The 20,552-nt window shown below is 43.3% G+C and overlaps 1 protein-coding gene across 1 annotated transcript; it reads right to left on the bottom strand.

Moving 5' to 3' along the window:
- Positions 1 to 19,462: 19,462 nt before the first annotated feature.
- On the bottom strand, positions 19,463 to 20,203 carry LOC117513201 (proline-rich protein 2-like). The gene has a single exon (XM_034173498.1). The coding sequence runs from the start codon at positions 20,201 to 20,203 to the stop codon at positions 19,463 to 19,465; it is 741 nt and encodes a 246-aa protein (XP_034029389.1).
- Between the last annotated feature and the right edge of the window lie 349 nt (positions 20,204 to 20,552).

A 20,552-nucleotide genomic window follows, 5' to 3' on the forward strand; every position in this document is an offset into this window, starting at 1 on the left:
CAATAGGTGAGTCCCTGGACTCTGAGCACAGGGGATAGGCAGTCGCAGAAGACTTTAAACAATGTGCAGGAATCTGCACATTGTTGCAGACTGAACAATGTGCTGCCTCGGCTGGCGCCGACCAGCTGACTTAGAACTGGTGCAGACCAGGGGAATCCGACTGTTTAAAACAAAGCAACCTACAGGAGGCCTGGCTGTAGGTCGTCCAGCAGCCATGTAGGACTGCCGGACGACCACGTGGTATGTGGTTGGATCCAGTCCGTACTGAGTCGTGCGCACCTGGGGCTGGACTGACAAGCGCAGGATGTGCAGGAACTGAAAATATTGCAGGAGTGCGCAGGAGACCTGGAAAAAAAAATGCTGGTCTGCTGTGGCGGCTGCTAATTTGCTGCATTACTTTGATTTTCTGTTTGATTTCAAACATTCTGGACAGTTGTTTTGAAAGTCTGATGTTCCCACAAAGGAGAACCCCGAAGCAGCAAACAAAGAAAGTGCATGGCGTAAAACGCTTACTTCACATCACCCAGTTGAGGCTCAGGGAATTGGCTGACAACTCTGACAACAATCAACTGACAGGGGCGGCAGCAGCTGCTGGAAGGCGGGGAGGGTCCTGACCATGACCGCAGACAATAGGTGAGTCCCTGGACTCTGAGCACAGGGGATAGGCAGTCGCAGAAGACTTTAAACAATGTGCAGGAATCTGCACATTGTTGCAGACTGAACAATGTGCTGCCTCGGCTGGCGCCGACCAGCTGACTTAGAACTGGTGCAGACCAGGGGAATCCGACTGTTTAAAACAAAGCAACCTACAGGAGGCCTGGCTGTAGGTCGTCCAGCAGCCATGTAGGACTGCCGGACGACCACGTGGTATGTGGTTGGATCCAGTCCGTACTGAGTCGTGCGCACCTGGGGCTGGACTGACAAGCGCAGGATGTGCAGGAACTGAAAATATTGCAGGAGTGCGCAGGAGACCTGGAAAAAAAAATGCTGGTCTGCTGTGGCGGCTGCTAATTTGCTGCATTACTTTACTAAGCCATATATACTGATTTATAGCACAAAACTGTCAATAGGGGGAATAAATGTAAGTCTAAAGATGATTGTATATATAATCAGAGCAGTAAACTGGTCGGTTCACCGGCGTGTCACAGGACTGCCCTTGACATGGGATATATTTATGCTGTGGTGGACGGGGCATTTTTGAGCTCGTGTCATTAACAAATGGTGCAACCAGGGTGAGAGGGGCTTCCCTGGCCCTGCATTGTGAAATGCATCTGAGGCTGTAATGGAGGTGAGTTCACATGTATATTTATGGTGACATGAGCTGGCAAAACGGTTCCACTGTAATTCCTCCAACAGAGTTAAATGGTAAATATGTAATAATCTGTGTATTATGGGGGGTGCATCCCGTTCAGCTGTGTTGCAGGTGCTGCGCCAAGCCTCCGACACACACAATGGACTTGGAGTGAGAGACGGTGCTGTCGGTTTGATTGCGAAATTTTCACTGCACATACATGTTGCATATGAACATATCCTTTGCACTCCCTAACTGGGATCCAGTGGAAGTGCACATACGTAGCACAAGCGGGACCTGCTGGGAGGATCTGACATGCACTATTCATGTCGGGGATCCCTCGACCGCGATCAGATTGTTTCCGACTGCTGTTACGACACCATACGAATATGTAGATTGCAGTGGGATTGCGCTGAGGCTGCACATAAACTGCCGTTGGATGGGTGTCCCTCCTGGACTGATGGTTTCAGAATGACGAATCGGCCCACATCCGAAAAGTGTCGAGGTGCAGTCTGAAAATGTCGGACAGCGATCTCAGAGCAGTCTACATGGGTGGCCCCATTCGTGCGGCTGCTTCAAATGTTTTGCACATGTGCAAAACACTCGTGGCGCTTTGGCCTCAGTTGTGCTGTGTGTGTGTGTGGGGGGGGGGGGGGGGGGGGTTCTTAAAATTTATGTAGGTCAGGTGAATGCAGTTCATTCAGAGTGATGGTCACAAGCTGGATTAAATGAGTTACATCAGGAAGGACTTACGTCTTAAAAAAAAAAAAAAGCCAGCACAACTATGCAGACGGGCAGACTGGCAATGCGTTCTGGAAAAGTCCACAACGGCCGTCCGCCATGTTCAATAAACAAAATTTTTGATGGCACTAATATGAAATTGAGCTTTAATGCCTTTTCATGTCCGAACGGGTGTTAACTACATGCTGAGAGGCAATGTGTATTCTGTATGAGTGTTCCATGATGCATAACCCAAAACGAAGTGCATATACGCCCAACCACAACCGACCAATGAGCGCGCTGTAAGTTCACGTCCGGTTTCAACGCGGGGGGGGGGGATATTTTCTCGTTGGCTGCGGGGGGGGTTCGCAGTCTGCGGAGGGGCTGGGATCTAAAGTGGTTCTGTTTGGCTCATCACACCCATGGAACTGTGTCAAACTAACACCATCTTACAGGCAACAAGCAGCATTTTGTTCATAAAAACTGGTTTGTCGTCGTTAACAGGCTTCTGTTCAAAATGCAGTTTGTCTGCTTTCATCCATTGCGGTGGTTTTTTTTTTGTTTGTTTGTTTGTTTTACAGTAATTAAAGACGGCGCTGTTAAATGTGTCAAACATACGCCGCAATAGAGCCTTAAAAAAGTGGTGTAAAAAACAGTTTAGATGCACAAAACGTGTCAAATACACAATCGCTGTTAGGTAAATAAGGTAAGACATATTTATCTGCCCAAAAGTTGGGTGAATAGCCTTTGCCAACACAAAATGGCTGATGCACATCCAAAATGTCCAAAGCTAACTGCTTTTCAAAATGGCTGACGCACAAAATGTCCTTGTATAAAACTATCTGATCTTTTACAGCTGTCTAATTGATAAAACTATCTAATCTTTTTATAGATGTTTAATTGATAAAAACCAATCAGCATGATAGAACACTGTTTTTATTGCGTGAGGCTACACTATATTACAGACACTGTAAGATTTTTACATAACCTGAACACAATGCCAACAGGCGCCCGCCAACTTCACTTTTGCAGCCAATTACATAGCCACTGATTCATGACAGGCCAAGGACCGCCCACCCACATGGGGCCGGCCTTGACTCAGGAATAAAAATTAGAGGACAAAGGAAATCGGGGTTCTTTGTCCCAGGTGTGTTTGCACGTGATCTGGTAAAAAGATCCCAATGCTGAGATGACTTTCTGCATCAGTGTAAGGACTTTTACAATACAACATCTAAACTTTGAAGTCTGTTTCCTGTCCAGTTCTTTTGGGGATCACTCACTGTGATAAAAGAACCTAACAATTCAATCCAGACATTGGAAGTCTCATGTCACCCACGAACCATGGGTGGCAGCAACCACCTGTTCACAACCATATACAAATTATCAATGACACAGATCAAAGCCTGTCTCGCTGTCCTTCCTTTGTTCACTGAAACAAAGCATTTCCTGCTTCATTGTTCACCAACTTGTATAAATGTATATCTGAAAATAAAGAGTCTATTCACTCCAAGCTCATTCCGGTGTGTCGACTCATTTTTTTCATGCTCAGGGGCACTGCTTTGTTGTTTCAAGAAACAAAGCGGTTGATTACAGACCCGCTGCAGGGTCTGCAATCAATGTAAAGAAATGATCATTTTCTCGATAAAAGACCCTCAAAAACAACGGCTGCTAACAGCAGCATTAAGCAAAAAGGCGATTGATGTCGGTGGATCAAATCATTTCTTAATGATTCTTGAAAAGAACTGGTGCTTGATACCCATTACTTGTGCCTGAAGAAATCTGGCACCCCATGGGGGGCGCCTCACTGTTTGAAAACCACTGTCTTAGACGTAATTTTGACCAAAGCACTGAATCACAGAGTGAGATTGAGAACCAGTTGGAAATTGAACCTGATGAGCAACCACATGATGGTAGTCAGGAGGGACAGACAGCAGGGGAATTTTACCAGAGAAAGAGGTATCAGTAAGTGAGAACCACATAAAGCAGCTGGTCCACTCCTCCATACAGATCTTCTCCGAATCTTTCAGGTTTGGAGTTTCAGCTCCCTCCAAAGAGTTCAGGTCTGGAGACTGGCCAGGCCACTCCAGGACCTTGAAATGCTTCTTACAGAGCCCCTCCTTAGTTGCCCTGACTGTGTGTTTCGGGTCATTGTCATGCTGGAAGACCCAGCCATGACCCATCTTCAGTGCTCTTACTGAGGGAAGGAGGTTGTTTGCCAAAATCTCACAATACATGACCCCATCCATCCTCCCTTCAGTACGGTGCAGTCGTCCTGTCCCCTTTGCAGAAGAGCACCCCTAGAGTATGATGTTTCCACCCCATGCTTCACGGTTGGGGTGGTTTTCTTGGGGTTGTTCTCATCCTCTAAACATGGTAAGTGGAGTTGATTCCAAAAAGATCTATTCTGGTCTCATCTGACCACATGACCTTCTCCCATGCCTCCTCTGGATCATCCAGATGGTCACTGGTGAACTTCAAACGGGCCTGGACATGTGCTGGTTTGAGCAGGGGGACCTTGCTGCCCTGCAGAATTTTAAACCATGACAGCATCATGTGTTACTAATGTAATCTTTGTGACTGTGGTCCCAGCTCTCTTCAGGTCATTGACCAGGTCCTCCTGTATAGTTCTGAGCTTTCTCAGAATCATCCTTACCCCACAAAGTGAGATCTTGCATGGAATCCCAGACCGAGGGAGATTGACAGTCATCTTGTGTTTCTTCCACTTTCTAATAAATAATCCTAACAGTTGTTGTCTTCAAGCTGCTTGCCTGTTGTCCTGTAGTCCATCCCAGCCTTGTGCAGGTCCACAGTTTTGTCCCTGGTGTCCTTAGACAGCTCTTTGGTCTTGGCTATGGTGGACAGGTTGGAGTGTGATTGATTGTGTGAACAGGTGTCTTTTATACGGGTAACAAGTTCAAACAGGTGCAATTAATACAGGTAAAGAGTGCAGAATAAGAGGACTTCTTAAAGAAAAATTAACAGGTCTGTGTGAGCCAGAATTCTTGCTGGTTGGTGTTCAAATACTTATTTGCAGCAGTAACATACGAATAAATTATTAAAAAAAAATCATACATTGTGATTTCCGGATTTTTTTTTTTATTTTTTTTTTAGATTATGTCTCTCACAGTGGACATGCACCAAAGATGAAAATTTCAGACCCCTCCATGATTTCTAAGTGGGAGAACTTGCAAAACCGCAGGGTGTTCAAATACTTATTTTCCTCACTGTATGTGACATTAAGAGTGATGACGGTCAGCAAGTTTGCACTTGGTCAATATGTTCCTGATATCTGCACAGTAATTCACTGTATTCTTATTAAGATATTTGTCTGCACCAAAAGAATACTTTGTAAAAGCCAGTGGCTTTCATTATCATGTGAAAAGATGTAACACCGGCAATGGTTCCACTAACACAAGGCCCTGTTTTCACGTCTTCAATGTTTGACCTAGTTAGTAGGGTTGGGCGATATTGACCTTAGCCTTTATCACAATGAATTTTACAATGTATCACAATAATGATTAAAAATAACTAATTACAGTAGTGTTCAGAATAATAGTAGTGCTATGTGACTAAAAAGATTAATCCAGGTTTTGAGTAACAAGGTTTTGGGAAACAAGGTACCAGTAATTCAATTTCAATTCAGTTGCCTCAAAGCGCTTCACACAGGTAAGGTCTAACCTTACCAACACCCAGAGCAACAGTGGTAAGGAAAAACTCCCTCTGAGGAAGAAACCTCAAGCAGACCAGATTCAAAGGGGTGACCCTCTGCTTGGGCCACGCAACAAAACATAAATTACAGACCAATTCACAGAACAATTCACGGACGAATATGCAAGAAATGCTATTGGTGCACAGGACAGGAGGATCGCCAACACGAGCACAACTCCCATCTCTGGATGGAGCTTCACCTTAAACAGAGAGAAAAAACAGAATCAGGCATCAGAAAGACAAACACTGTAGTAGTATTTCTTGTACCAGTATTTCCTGAACCAGTAGATTCTCACAAATCCAACAAGTCCAAGCATTCATGATATGCACACTCTTAAGGCTATGAAATTGGGCTATTAGTAAAAAAAAAAAAAGTAGAAAAGGGGATGTTCACAATAATAGTAGCATCTGCTGTTGACGCTACAAACTCAAAACTCCATCCATCCATCCATTTTCTTCCTCTTTATCCGGAGTAGGGTCACGGGGGCAGCAGCTCAAGCAAAGCCGCCCAGACCTCCCCCAGCTCCTCCGGGGGAACCCCAAGGCATTCCCAAGCCAGCCGAGAGATGTAGTCCCTCCAGCGTGTCCTGGGTCTTCCCCGGGGCCTCCTCCCAATGGGATGTGCACGGAACACCTCTCCAGCGAGGCATCCAGGGGGCATCCAGAAAAGATGCCCGAGCCACCTCAACTGACTCCTTTCAACGTGGAGGAGCAGCAGCTCGACTCCGAGCTCCTCCCGAGTGACTAAGCTCCTCACCCTATCTCTAAGGGAGCGCCCAGCCACCCTGCGGAGGAAACTCATCTCAGTCGCTTGTACTCGCGATCTCGTTCTTTCGGTCATGAGCCAAATCTCATGACCATAGGTGAGGATCTGAACATAGATTGATCGGTAAATCGAGAGCTTTGCCCCCCTACTCAGCTCTCTCTTCACCACGACAGTCCGATACAGCGACCGCATCACTGCAGATGCTGCACCGATCCGTCTATTGATCTCACGCTCCATCCGTCCCTCACTCGTGAACAAGACCCCGAGATACTTAAACTCCTCCACTTGAGGCAAGGACACTCCACCGACCTGAAGAGGGCAAAGCACCTTTTTCCGGTCGAGAACCATGGCCTCGGATTCGGAGGTGCTGATTTTCATCCCGGATGCTTCACACTCGGCTGCAAACCGCCCCAGTGCACGCTGAAGGTCCTGATTTGACGAAGCCAACAGAACCACATCGTCCGCAAACAGCAGAGACGAGATACTGTGGTTTCCAAACAAGACCCCCTCTACACCCTGGCTGCGCCTAGAAATTCTGTCCATAAAAATAATGAACAGAACCGGTGACAAAGGGCAGCCCTGGCGGAAGCCAGCGTGCACTGGAAACAGGTTTGACTTACTACCGGCAATGCGAACCAAGCTCCTGCTACGGTCGTACAGGGACCGGATAGCCCTTAGCAAAGGACCCCGGACCCCGTACTCCCGGAGCACCCCCACAGGGTGCCCCAAGGGACATGGTCGAACGCCTTCTCCAGATCCACAAAACACATGTGGACTGGTTGGGCGAACTCCCATGAACCCTCGAGCACCCGATGGAGCATGTAGAGCTGGTCCAGTGTGCCACGACCAGGACGAAAACCACACTGCTCCTCCTAAATCCGAGGTTCGACCATCGGTCGAATTCTCCTCTCCAGTACTCTGGAATAGACCTTACTGGGGAGGCTGAGGAGTGTGATCCCCCTATTGTTGGAACACACCCTCCGGTCCCCCTTCTTAAACAGAGGGATCACCACCCCGGTCTGCCAATCCAGAGGCACTGTCCCCGATTGCCACGCGATGCTGCAGAGGCATGTCAGCCAAGACAGTCCCACAACATCCAGAGACTTAAGGTACTCAGGACGGATTTCATCCACCTCAGGAGCCTTGCCACCGACGAGCTTTCTAACCACCTCAGTGACTTCGGCCTGGGTAATGAATGAGTCTGCCTCTGAGTCCCCAGTCTCTGCTTCCTCTTCGGAAGACGTGACGATGGGATTGAGGAGATCCTCAAAGTATTCCTTCCGCTGCCCGAAAACATCCCCAGTCAGGGTCTATGTTCAAACTGCTTTTTTTTTTTTTAGCAATCCTGTGAATCACTAAACTAGTATTTAGTTGTATAACCACAGTTTGTCATGATTTCTTCACATCTGTGAGGCATTAATTTTGTTGTTTTGGAACCAAGATTTTGCTTGTTTACTAGTGTGCTTGGGGTCATTGTCTTGTTGAAACACCCATTTCAAGGGCATGTCCTCTTCAGCATAAGGCAACATGACCTCTTCAAGTATTCTGACATATCCAAACTGATCCATGATACCTGGTATGCGATATATAGGCCCAACACCATAGTAGGAGAAACATGCCCATATCATGATGCTGGCACCACCATGCTTCACTGTCTTCACTGGGAACTGTGGCTTGAATTCAGAGTTTGGTGGTCGTCTCACAAACTGTCTGTGGCCCTTGGACCCAAAATGAACAATTTTACTCTCATCAGACCACAAAATATTCCTCCATTTCTCTTTAGGCCAGTTGATGTGTTCTTTGGCAAATTGTAACCTCTTCTGCACACGTCTTTTATTTAACAGAGGGACTTTGCAGGGGATTGTTGCAAATAAATTAGCTTCACACAGGCGTCTTCTGTCACAGCACTTACAGGTAACTCCAGACTGTCTTTGATCATCCTGAAACTGATCAATGGGTGAGCCTTTTCCATTCTGGTTGTTCTTCTATCCATTTTGATGGTTGTTTTCCATTTTCTTCCACGTGCCTTTTTTTTTGTGTGTCCATTTTAAAGCATTGGAGATCATTGTAGGTGAACAGCCTATAATTTTTTGCACCTGCGTATAAGTTTTCCCCTCTCCAATCAACTTTTTAATCAAACTACGCTGTTCTTCTGAAAAATGTCTTGAATGTCCCATTTTCCTCAGGCTTTTAAAGAGAAAAGCATGTTCAACAGGTGTTGGCCTCATCCTTACATAGGGGACACCTGATTCACACCTGTTTGTTCCACAAAATTGACAAACTCACTGATTGAATGCCACACTACTATTATTGTGAACACCACCTTTTCTATGTTTTTTTTTTTTTTTTTTACTAATAGCCCAATTTAATAGCCTTAAGAGTGTGCATATCATAAATGCTTGGTTTTGTTGGATTTGTGAGAATCTACTGAATCTACTGGTACCTTGTTTCCCATGTAACAATAAGAAATATACTCAAAACCTGGATTAATCTTTTTAGTCACATAGCACTGCTATTATTCTGAACACTACTGCATATTTAAAAGAGCCTGGTAATAAAAAAAAAAGAAAAAAAAGTTGAACCATGTAAATAAATACACTCGTATCTCATTGTAAAGTGCATTTATTTATGCAAAGCATGACCAGTGCAAAGTAAGCAGAGCAAAATGAGCAACATGTAAAATACTAAACTTTCTGTAAACTTAAATTTAACAGTTTCCAACTGTTAGAAAGGTCCATAACAAGCAATATGTAAATCATGCTGAACCTTCTGAACCTGCTGAACCTAAACACGAACTTGGCATGAGTTTCAAAAAGTTATGGCTTGGTTTAAAGATTTTTGGTTAAGAAAACCAACATATTAACTGTGCTCGGTTTTAGTAGCATTCTTTGGCAAGTTACCACATTACCACCAGAACTAAACACTCTCTCTGATGGTGTACTCTTAGCTGGAATACACAGGTATTTCTTGGCCAATCAACTGACTGAAGGAAAATTTACTTCATGCATTTTCCACCATGTGAGAGGATTGGTCTCATCATCCACCAGCAGTTGGCCTTGCAAATAGCTAACTCTGCCGCCAACTTGTCTCTGTTAGAAAGACAGTCCTTTTCAGTTTTTTTCTTGAAAAAGTTTCCCAGGCTTTTCCTTTGCTTCTGTCTCGAGCCCCATCGCAGATTCAGTAACTAACTTGTGCTGAGGAAGGCCGAGTTCATCTTGCGCCTGTCTTGAGTGCTTGCTGTCTTTTCCAGCTATGGGAGAATGCACCTACAATCTTTCTACAAGTTCCAACAGCTTTGTCAATCCTGGGATCCTTCATGCTTGCCTCTGCAAAAAAAAAGAAAAAAAAAAAAAAAGAAGAAGAAATAAATATTTATACATTCAATATTTCTTTCAAACTATAGGCCTACAATCTGCTGTGCTCCATTATTAGGCTTGTGTTTGTTGTTTTTAAATTGCACTAATTGAAACAACTTAAATCATCTGGAATTAAAAACTGTTGTATGCTTTTATCCAAACTCTCACTATTACAAAGAACTTTTTTCAGGTATTAGTCATGTTTTTACTCTGTGCATTTACAGCATTACAAGGTGAAACTGTAAAAAAAATAAATAATATAAAAAACCACACTACTCACAAAAAAGTTAGGGATATTCTGCTTTCATTATAAATTTCAGATAAATTTTAAAATGCACTAAAAATCTTTACAGATCGACTTCATGTGCATTCAAAGTTCAAAAAAGGAATTTAGAATGAAAGCATAATATCCCCAATGTTTGTGAGTAATGTATATACATTTTATTATATTTTACTTAATTTTCAATGTAAAAAAAAGTAATTATTTTTTGTTTTGTAATTGTTTGGAGAAAAACAAATGACATATACCAAAGCAAAAAGCAGTAAAAAGTGCAGTTGAGGGAAAAAAGCACGCTGACCGATGGCACTGTGCAGCGAGTGTCCAAAGCAAGCCAGTCTCGTCCACTTGTTCAGGGCTGCAGCTTTCACAACATTAGATCCACTGTCCGTGGTTACGCACACTTGTTTCTTCTCGTCCAGCTCCGATTCATTAAGAAACTCCTTTAACTTGTTTGAGATATTTTCACCTGTGTGATCTCCAGGAAAAAAACTTGTTTAGAGACAGGAGGATTTTAAAGTCCAGTCACTGGTTATGTAGTGAATGGTGAGGCTGATGTATGGTTCAGTCGCTCGACTACTCCACAAATCTGTCGTCAAGGCAAAAAACTCCACTGTAGTCATCATTGCTTTTAGTTTTTCACGACATTCTTGATATAATGTAGGAATGGTGGTTTTTGAGAAATATTTTCATGAAGGCATTATGTATCTGGGCTGAAATTTGCGGAGGAGGCGATTAAATCCTTCCTTTTCAACAGAGTAAACAGGCACCATGTCTTTGGCCAAATAATAGGTCACGGCATCAGTCAGTTCTTACCATTGTTACTTTTCTTGTTGTAAGGAATGCTGTGAGCAAATGCATTTTGTATTTTTGACTGAGAAAGTTTTTACTTAGCTGGTTCTGTCTCTCGCTTCTTGATGCACTCTTCCTACTCAACTTTGTGATTGTGTTTAAGGTGGAAAAACAAATTCGTCGTGTTTCCTCCTTTTGCATTGACCGTAGCTTTACAAACTTTACATATTACTGTCTCTTGCTCCATGTCTGCTTTGTAGAAGCCAAAATAGTTCCAAATGACGGAGGTACGTCCCCGTTTAGCAACAATCTCATCGTCTGCTGTCTCTGCGTCTCCTCCGCCTTTAGCCATGCTTGTTTTTGTCTCTTTTGTTGTCTTTTCTGCCCCGCTCTGCGACGCCGCTCTGCTACATGTGTGGCTCTGTGATGTCAGTAAGGTGCGCCGCGTAGTTGCACAAAGCGTCTCAACCCTGCCTCTCTTTTTTTTTTATGTTCTTACCGGTGAGACAAAATTTCTTACTGGTAGATTTATTATTACCGATATAAAAAAATTAGTATCCAACCCTACTAGTTAGCCACATGGCCTAAACATGACATGGCATTTTTTGATCATGTAAGCACACACACGTCTTTATCAATGATGTCAATGGATGTCTGTGTTCGGCGTCTTTTTCCTGAATAAGCTCCTGACCTTGGGATGGTGAGAACCCCAGATCTGGTATGATTAACTTCACATGAAATTAATAAATTGCGCTTCTGTAATAACAGTCTCGTTGATCCAGGACAGACACAAAGAACCCAGGGTCTAACAGTTTGGTGCCGAAACTCATACCTCATTCATTCTCTCTCTCCTTCTCTCTCTCTTTCTATTTTGGTGAATTCAAATTGTCTTCATTTTTTAACCATTTCCATTTCTAACTTAAATTTCTGCTTTTCCAATTCCAACAGTTTTACCTTGAGATCCATTTCTATGTTGGATTCTCTACTGGAAACTGCACTAACTTCGACATCAAACTTCTGCATCAACATAATATTCAGTGCTTTCCCTAGCCAACCTTGCCCTCCGCATGGCAGCTTTTGCTTCTGTCAGTTCTAACTTCTTGCATGTTTCTAAAAGTTCATCCTTTTTAAAGCCTCAACTGTTGCTGATACTAAGAATTCATCCATTGCTGTGGATCTGTTTTCAGTTGAAATAGCAATTAGCAATTCAAATAGCCAAACACCAATTAGCCGGAAAAACAATATTCACAAATTGGCAAAAATTTGACTTTTCCAAATTTTCAAAGTTTGGCAATAAATGACTCAAATAATAGTTCAACCCTCCCGGACAAGCCCCCAATTTGTTATGAACAAATCAACAGCAATGATGACTGGCACAAGTTTAAAGTTTCTAAATTGAATCTAGAGTTGGAAATGTAATAAAATCACAACTTTACAAAAACAAACAAAGAAAAAATATCAAACTTAACACTGCCTAAACTCTACCCAAACCAAACCCTCGCCAAGATATTGGAGAGTATAAGCCATGTTTACTCAAAGTCCAAATGTTCACCAAGTCCAATGACAGGCCCAGGTCAGTCCCTTTCACAGATCAAAACAGTGCTCCAAGAAGACAGCCCATCATGGCTCTCCCAAGGTGTGATAGAAGATGGTTGATGCAGGCTGAATTCTCTCTCCCTACTCATCACCTCATCCTGCTCCTTATATAGGCTGTCACAGTCTGGAACATTTCACAATTCTCCAGCATCCACTGCAATATGCTGGCAGTCTCAACAGGAAGGATAATTACTCAGATCAGAACAGAGATGGAAAGATACCAATCACTGATATATGAAGTAAAGCTCCCCCTAGTTTTAAAATTCTACTACCACACAGTACATATACACATTTGAATTTCAAATGTATGTGGATATGTTGTATTGATGTCAATTATTTAGAGGTTTTTAAGAACACTGTCATAAGAATTTGGTGTGTGGCTTATTTTTTTTTATATATTGCAACTGTTGTTGATTTTATTTCTTGTTAATTTTATGAAAAGATTTAAGATTCAGTGAAACTCTGCCCAATTGTGGTAATTCAAAGACATTATTCATGTTCTATTTAAATTGTTGCTTAAATAAATTTATTATATTCTGTATTGTTTTTTTTTGGGGGGGGGGGGGGGAGTCCTGTTGTAAGCTGTTATAATGTGATATTTTATGGTGGTGTAATTGTCTCTACAGCCAGAACGATGTTTCTAAATGTGAACGTTTATTCAATGTCTGAAGATAGATGTTGAATAAACTTTCACTTTTAAACCAGTTTTCAACGGGGTTTTCATTGCCAGTTGTTAAATGATAAATGTGAATGTGCTAGCAAGGCTTCAAAATTATAATTTGCCATAATTTAGTCATTGTACAGGTTGAAAAATACCACTATTCAAAATGGTCTAAACCCGAACGTTGATTAAACATCTACAAATAGGCGGCAGACGCAAGTGATCAAACTCTGTCTGAGTTAAATAATGCAAAATTCCAACTTGACAATATTATATCGAAGAAAAAAAAAACAGAGTTCCTCATTCAACGACTTAGATATAATAATTTCGAACATAATAATAAATCAGGTAAATTTCTGGCAAATCAACTACAATGTAATAAAGAAAAATCAAGGGTAACATCTATCCGGGATCAAGCTGGAAACTACACACAGTCACCACAGTAAATTAATCAGATATTTAAGAACTATTATAGTAATCTGTATTCATCAGAGAATGCACCTAATCCAGTAGATATCCAGTCATTTCTTGATAATCTAAACTTGCCTCAACTTTCTAAAGAGTACACTGAATCATTAGACACTCCTGTAACTATCATAGAACTACATGCAGCTTTGAATAAAATGCCTAATGGCAGGGCTCCGGGTCCAGACGGCTTTCCTCCCGAATTCCTGAAACATTTTTGGGAGATACTGGAGCAACTATTCTTTAGGACTGTTTCAGAAATTTGGATTAAAGGTCAAATTCCCACTCATGTGAATACTGCAGCAATAAAACTTATATTGAAACCAGAAAAGACCCTACTCTGACCTCTAATTACCGTCCACTATCATTAATAAATACTGATGTAAAAATCATTGCTAAGGCATTGGCATCTCGCTTAGAAAAAATACTGTCATCAATAATACATAAGGACCAAACTGGGTTTGTTACGGGTCGACATTCTACCAGTAATGTCAGAAGACTTCTCAATCTCATTGACAAATCACAGCGTAGCAATACAAAGGCAATAGTGGTGTCATTGGATGCAGAAAAAGCCTTTGATAGAGTCAGTTGGAGTTTTCTTATTAGAGTACTTCATAAATTTGGCTTTGGAGAATCATTTATTCATTGGATGACAACTCTATATAACTCACCAAAGGCCACAGTCACAACTAACGAGATTACCTCTCAAAGTTTCTTTGCAAAGAGGGACTAGACAAGGCTGCCCACTGTCACCACTGTTATTTGCAATATTTATAGAAACACTTGTGGCTGCAATACGTCAGAACGTCAACATTGAGGGTATCAACTCGTCAGTGTTGACCGTCAACTCGTCGTGTGACCACAAAATCAATTTATACACTGATGATATCATACTACACTCAACAAAAATATAAACGCAACACTTTTGGTTTTGCTCCCATTTTGTATGAGATGAACTCAAAGATCTAAAACTTTTTCCACATACACAATATCACCATTTCCCTCAAATATTGTTCACAAACCAGTCGAAATCTGTGATAGTGAGCACTTCTCCTTTGCTGAGATAATCCATCCCACCTCACAGGTGTGCCATATCAAGATGCTGATTAGACACCATGATTAGTGCACAGGTGTGCCTTAGACTGCCCACAACAAAAGGCCACTCTGAAAGGTGCAGTTTTGTTTTATTGGGGGGGATACCAGTCAGTATCTGGTGTGACCACCATTTGCCTCATGCAGTGCAACACATCTCCTTCGCATCATCCATGAAGAGAACACCTCTCCAACGTGCCAAACGGCAGCGAATGTGAGCATTTGCCCACTCAAGTCGGTTACGACGATGAACTGGAGTCAGGTCGAGACCCCGATGAGGACGACGAGCATGCAGATGAGCTTCCCTGAGACGGTTTCTGACAATTTGTGCAGAAATTCTTTGGTTATGCAAACCGATTGTTCCAGCAGCTGTCCGAGTGGCTGGTCTCAGACGATCTTGGAGGTGAACATGCTGGATGTGGAGGTCCTGGGCTGGTGTGGTTACACGTGGTCTGCGGTTGTGAGGCTGGTTGGATTTACTGACAAATTCTCTGAAACACCTTTGGAGACGGCTTATGGTAGAGAAATGAACATTCAATACACAAGCAACAGCTCTGGTTGACATTCCTGCTGTCAGCATGCCAATTGCATGCTCCATCAAATCTTGCAACATCTGTGGCATTGTGCTGTGTGATAAAACTGCACCTTTCAGAGTGGCCTTTTATTGTGGGCAGTCTAAGGCACACCTGTGCACTAATCATGGTGTCTAATCAGCATCTTGATATGGCACACCTGTGAGGTGGGATGGATTATCTCAGCAAAGGAGAAGTGCTCACTATCACAGATTTAGACTGGTTTGTGAACAATATTTGAGAGAAATGGTGATATTGCATATGTGGAAAACGTTTTAGATCTTTGAGTTCATCGCATACAAAATGGGAGCAAAACCAAAAGTGTTGCGTTTATATTTTTGTTGAGTATATATCTCCAAGAACCCTCAAAATCACCACAATAAGTATTTAAACTGATCACTACTTTCTCACTTACTTTCTTATTTTCTCAGATTACTCTATTAACTGGTCAAAATCAATGAAACTTCCTTTAACCGAGGATTCATGGAACCCTTCACCTCAAGATCCACACTATACCTTTCCCACTGGCAATATTAAGTACCTAGGCATAAACATCTTGTCAGGATCTGGCCCATTCAGGGCCCTGGTCAGGGTTTCATCATTTTGCCTCACTTCTGATTTTGATTCTTCTGTCTGTGGGTTCTGTTCATTTCTATGTCTTGTGTTTTCTCATCTTGTTATGCTCTGTTTATGATTAGTTTTGTTTCATTTATTTTCTTTGTATCACCTGGTTGCCATGTATTTAGTTTTGTCTTTGTTCTTGTCCAATTTGTAGTTTGTTTTTCTTTATTGCTCATTGTTGTGTATTTGTATTCTTTCACTCATGGTTCCTTTAGTTACTTAGGTCTCAGTTTAGTTTTATCACATTTAGTGTATTATGCTTTAGTATCTGGTTTTGGTTATTGATTATCTTCAGTGTTTTCTCCTGGTTACGTTCCTTTGGTTGTGTATTTCATTCTCCGTTAATCATCTATTTTCTAGTTAGTCATTAGTCTGTTTGCCCCTTTATCAGTTATTGTATCACCTTTTATTCTGTAGTCATCTGTTCCGTTCACCACTAGATTGTTAGTATTACTCTTATCTGTTTATTTTTGATCATATGATGTATTTGTTATTCTATTATGTCCACATGGTGAGTTCTGCCTTAATTAAGTCTCTGCCTTTTATTTTCTGGGTCCTGTCATATGAGCACATCAGTTTGTGGTATTCAGTTCTTTTTGTCTCTGTTGGTTGTGGGTGTGTCACTGGCACTGAGTTGTTTTGTCTGTCACACCCACCTGTCTTGTCTGGCCACTCCCCTTCCAGAACCTTCCCCACACCTGTTTTACATCACGCCCTGATTACTCCCCTTGTATTTAAGCTCTCACTGTCCCTCACTTCCCTGCTAGTTTGTCGATCGTGTGTCACATCCTCGCCTTCTTTGTCACAGTCTGTTTGCCTCAATTTTTGACCTTGCTTGTTTAATTCGATCTCCGCCACGCTGTGATCCTGACCCCTGCTTGTGTACTGAACAACAAATCTGCCTCTTGCTTGTCTGTACTGCCGCCCCGCTGAGTGCCTTTTTGTGTACCGAACCATTGCCTGTTTTTTGATAAAGCCTATTTTTACCTCCACGCTTCAGCCTGTGAGTCTGCATTGTGTGCCCTACCACTTTCTGTGCCATGTCACACCCAGTCATGACACATCTCTTCTAAATTAGGAGAGTTGACCCATTCGAACTTCGTCCCACTCACTGACAAATCTGTAATGATTTGAAACGATGGAACAACCTCCCCATCTCCTTATTAGGATGGATAGCAACTATCAAAATGAAAGTATTACCACAAATTAACTACCTTTTTTCAATGATTCCATTCAAACCCACAGTCAATTGGTTTCAGTCTTTAGATTCAGCCATTTCAAAGTTTTACTGGAAAAATAAAGCTAAAATTAGTCTCGCTACTCTTCAGAAAAATAAATCTCAAGGGGGTCTGGAAGCACTAAATTTACTCCATTATTATCTGGCTCACCAGATACAATACTTGATCAAATGGATTCATCCCGATCCAGTCCACAGCTCCTGGATTGAATTAGAACAGTTAGAATGTAATAACATCAATCTCTCAGATTTACCCTTTATTACTACTTCCATTAAACGCCATAAATGTTTTAAAAATCCGTTGATTTCTTTCACTCTGACTGCCTGGTGGAAAACCTTAGAAATTACAAACTCACTAATGGAAATCTGTACAGATGCTCCTATATGGCACAACCCAGACTTTAAGATCTATAAAGCAACTCTTCATGTCAGCTCATCGGAATAGAAAGGAATCACACACCTTCATCACCTCTTTCAAGATAAAAGGTTTATTCCATTTAACAACCTGATGCAGAGGTTTGGAATTATAGGAGGAAATTTTATTCATTACCATCAAGTAAAGCATGCTGTGATGTCAAAAATTTCAGACACATCAGTGCCCGAACCACCCACATTAGTGACAGACATCAAGAAACTCCTCCCAATAAAGAAAACCTTGTCTAAGGTATATACATTAATATCAGGCGTGGACACTGATTTACATTTACCCAACTTAAAATGGGGGGTGGACTTCCTCCTCACCTCTGACCCTGACCACTGGACACAGATTTGTAAAAACACATTTTCAGTGACAAAAAACGCCAACTTACAACTCATCCAGTACAAAGTTCTTCATAGAACACACATTACACAATATAAGATGTATAAAATAGGCTTCTCAGACTCTGATGTTTGCTCACAGTGTAAGCTAAATACCACTGATACCTGTTATCATGCTCTTAGGCTCTGCTCACCTGTCCAGTGTTTTTGGTCAAAAGTCACTGAAAAATTGTCTTCTATCTTGGGATATAGAATTCCCTTATCTCCTAATTTATGTTTACTTGCAGACACGACAATTATTGAACTGCCAACTAAACAATCTAAAACTATACTTGTAGCACTGACTATTGCCAAAAAAACAAAAAAAAAAAAAAACAAAAAAAAACAATTTTGCTGAATTGGAAAAATAATCATCAGTATAAACCACTGGTCAAACCTCCTTATCGAATATATATCGATGGAAAAATAGTCCCTTAATCAAAAAACAATTACCAAAATTTAATGAAACATGGTCCTTATTTATCAGTTCATTAAATTTGAATTTAGAGGGCTATATAAAAAATAAAATAAATTTCTTGTTGTGTGGGCCGCTGAAGAGGAGGTACTGCTGGCCCACCACCAGAGGGCGCCCTGTTTGAAGTGCGGGCTTCAGGCAGGAGAGGGCGCAACCACCTCGCAGGAGCAGCTGGGAGTGACAGCAATCAATCATCACCACCTCATCACCAGCTGTCACTCATCACCATCCACATTAAAAGCCGGGCAGCAACTCCACCTCCCTGCCGAGAAATGTCTACCTACAAGGTAAACTCTCAGCCGTAAGTCAGTATTACAACGTATACGTGCTATTCTTGAGAATGTTTGCAGGCATACATAGAGTTTATCCGCAGCTGGTGGCTGTGTCGGTGGAACTGTGGAGGAGACGACGGATTTCGCTCCTCACCGGATAAGTAACTCACACAGACGCTGCATATAATTGTGATCAGGAGGTGGAGGTGTTGTTTCCCACCTACCGACAGGAGAGGACGTTTGCTGACTGTGTTACTGGGTGTGCACACACTCACGCCTAACTGTTTCTGCTTCTTGCCAGCAGTACCAGGTCTGACAGCTGGAGACGGTGGCCACCTGGGGACTCAGGACTTGGCAGCTCCGGTGTACTTCAGACCCGTTGGCAGTGGAAATTGTGTGGGACCCGGCGTTTCTCTGGACAGACGTCTTCTATCCTCGAGTCTGCCCACACGTCACCTTTATACATTGACTGATTTCAAATTCTGTAATTGTCTGTATTTTGTTGTGCACATTCACGACAGTAAAGTTGTTATCTTTTGGCTCATTCCATTGTCCGTTCATTTACGCCCCCTGTTGTGGGTCCGTGTCATTACACTTTCCCAACATTTCTTTTCTTTTCTTTTTGCCTGTTAGGGAATGCCACTTTTGCAACTGTACTGTATTAATATTAGATTATGATTTGTTCCTATTATTGTTGACCTACTGACTTTTCTCTCTCTTGTGCTGCTGATCCAGGTTGCAGTTCTTTGGGGTACTCTTGTTGTCAGAGACTGATACTGTGTGTTTTTTTCTTCTTATTTTTCTCTTGAATATGACTGAATTGGTGGAGGAGAGAGATTGTGTCTTTTAGAGTGGCTGGCCCCTCGGGTGCGGCGGGGCTGGGCGGCCTGGCCGTGTGGGGATGGTCTGGTGTCCGGGTGTTGGGTCCTGGACTTGCTGGGGGATCCGGGGGGGTTTGCTTCCTGGTGCTGCCGGTTGGCGCCGCGGGCTTCTGGGTCGGGTACTGGCCCGAGCTCCCTTCAGCTCCTCGCTTGTGGGGCATGGTACGCCTCTGTGCCTGGGGGGGCTGGGTGGCTGGCTGGCCCGCTGATGGGGACCTGGGTGCCGCGCCATGGGGCTTCTGGTTCCATCGGCGGTGGGGGTGGTGGTGGCGTGGGGGAAGAGTTTGGCGGCAATCGTTCCTTTTCATTTGGGTCTGTCTGCTCTGCCGTTGGTGGGTTGGGGTCCGGTGCCTAGGTGGGGAGTGGTGCCTCTCCCCGGGGCTCGGGTGTGCATGGCCCTCCGTGCCCCGGCCTCTCCCTCCGGTTTTGTGGGGCCCGCCTGTCTCCCCTTGGCTCCTCGGCTGCCCCTGCCACTCTGGGGTCCCATCCTGCACCTTCCCTGGTTCGAGGACCTCCGGGCGGGGTGGCCCATCCATCTGTGGCTCCCTGGCCCCCTGTCCCCCCTGTTGGTTTGCTCCTCCCTGGCCTCTGCTGCTCCTCCGGGGCTGCCCGCCTCCCTCCATTGCATGGTTTCCCTGGCGCCTCCGCCGGATCTGGCGTTGGGCTGGGGGCCCGGTGGGGCCTGTGTATGTGGCCTCCTCCCCTCACCGTGCCTCTCCTTCCACCTGCTGCTTGGGGTTGGGCCTCACATGTCACACCCTTTTAATGCACTTCACCAGGTTAGCACCTGCACGCACATCATATTGGGTTGTAAGTAGCACATTGTAGGGTTCACATAGATTTGCGGTAGGGTGTTGGGGATGGGTTTGTGGGGCAGTCTGTGGTGCAGCAGTGTGCTGCAGCCTTCCACTGCGATCTCCATCCGCCACTCCTGCCTTGCAATTTTAATGCACACACCTTATTTGTACACGT

Source organism: Thalassophryne amazonica, chromosome 7 (genome assembly GCF_902500255.1).
Source record: "Thalassophryne amazonica chromosome 7, fThaAma1.1, whole genome shotgun sequence".
Lineage (NCBI taxonomy): Eukaryota > Metazoa > Chordata > Actinopteri > Batrachoidiformes > Batrachoididae > Thalassophryne > Thalassophryne amazonica.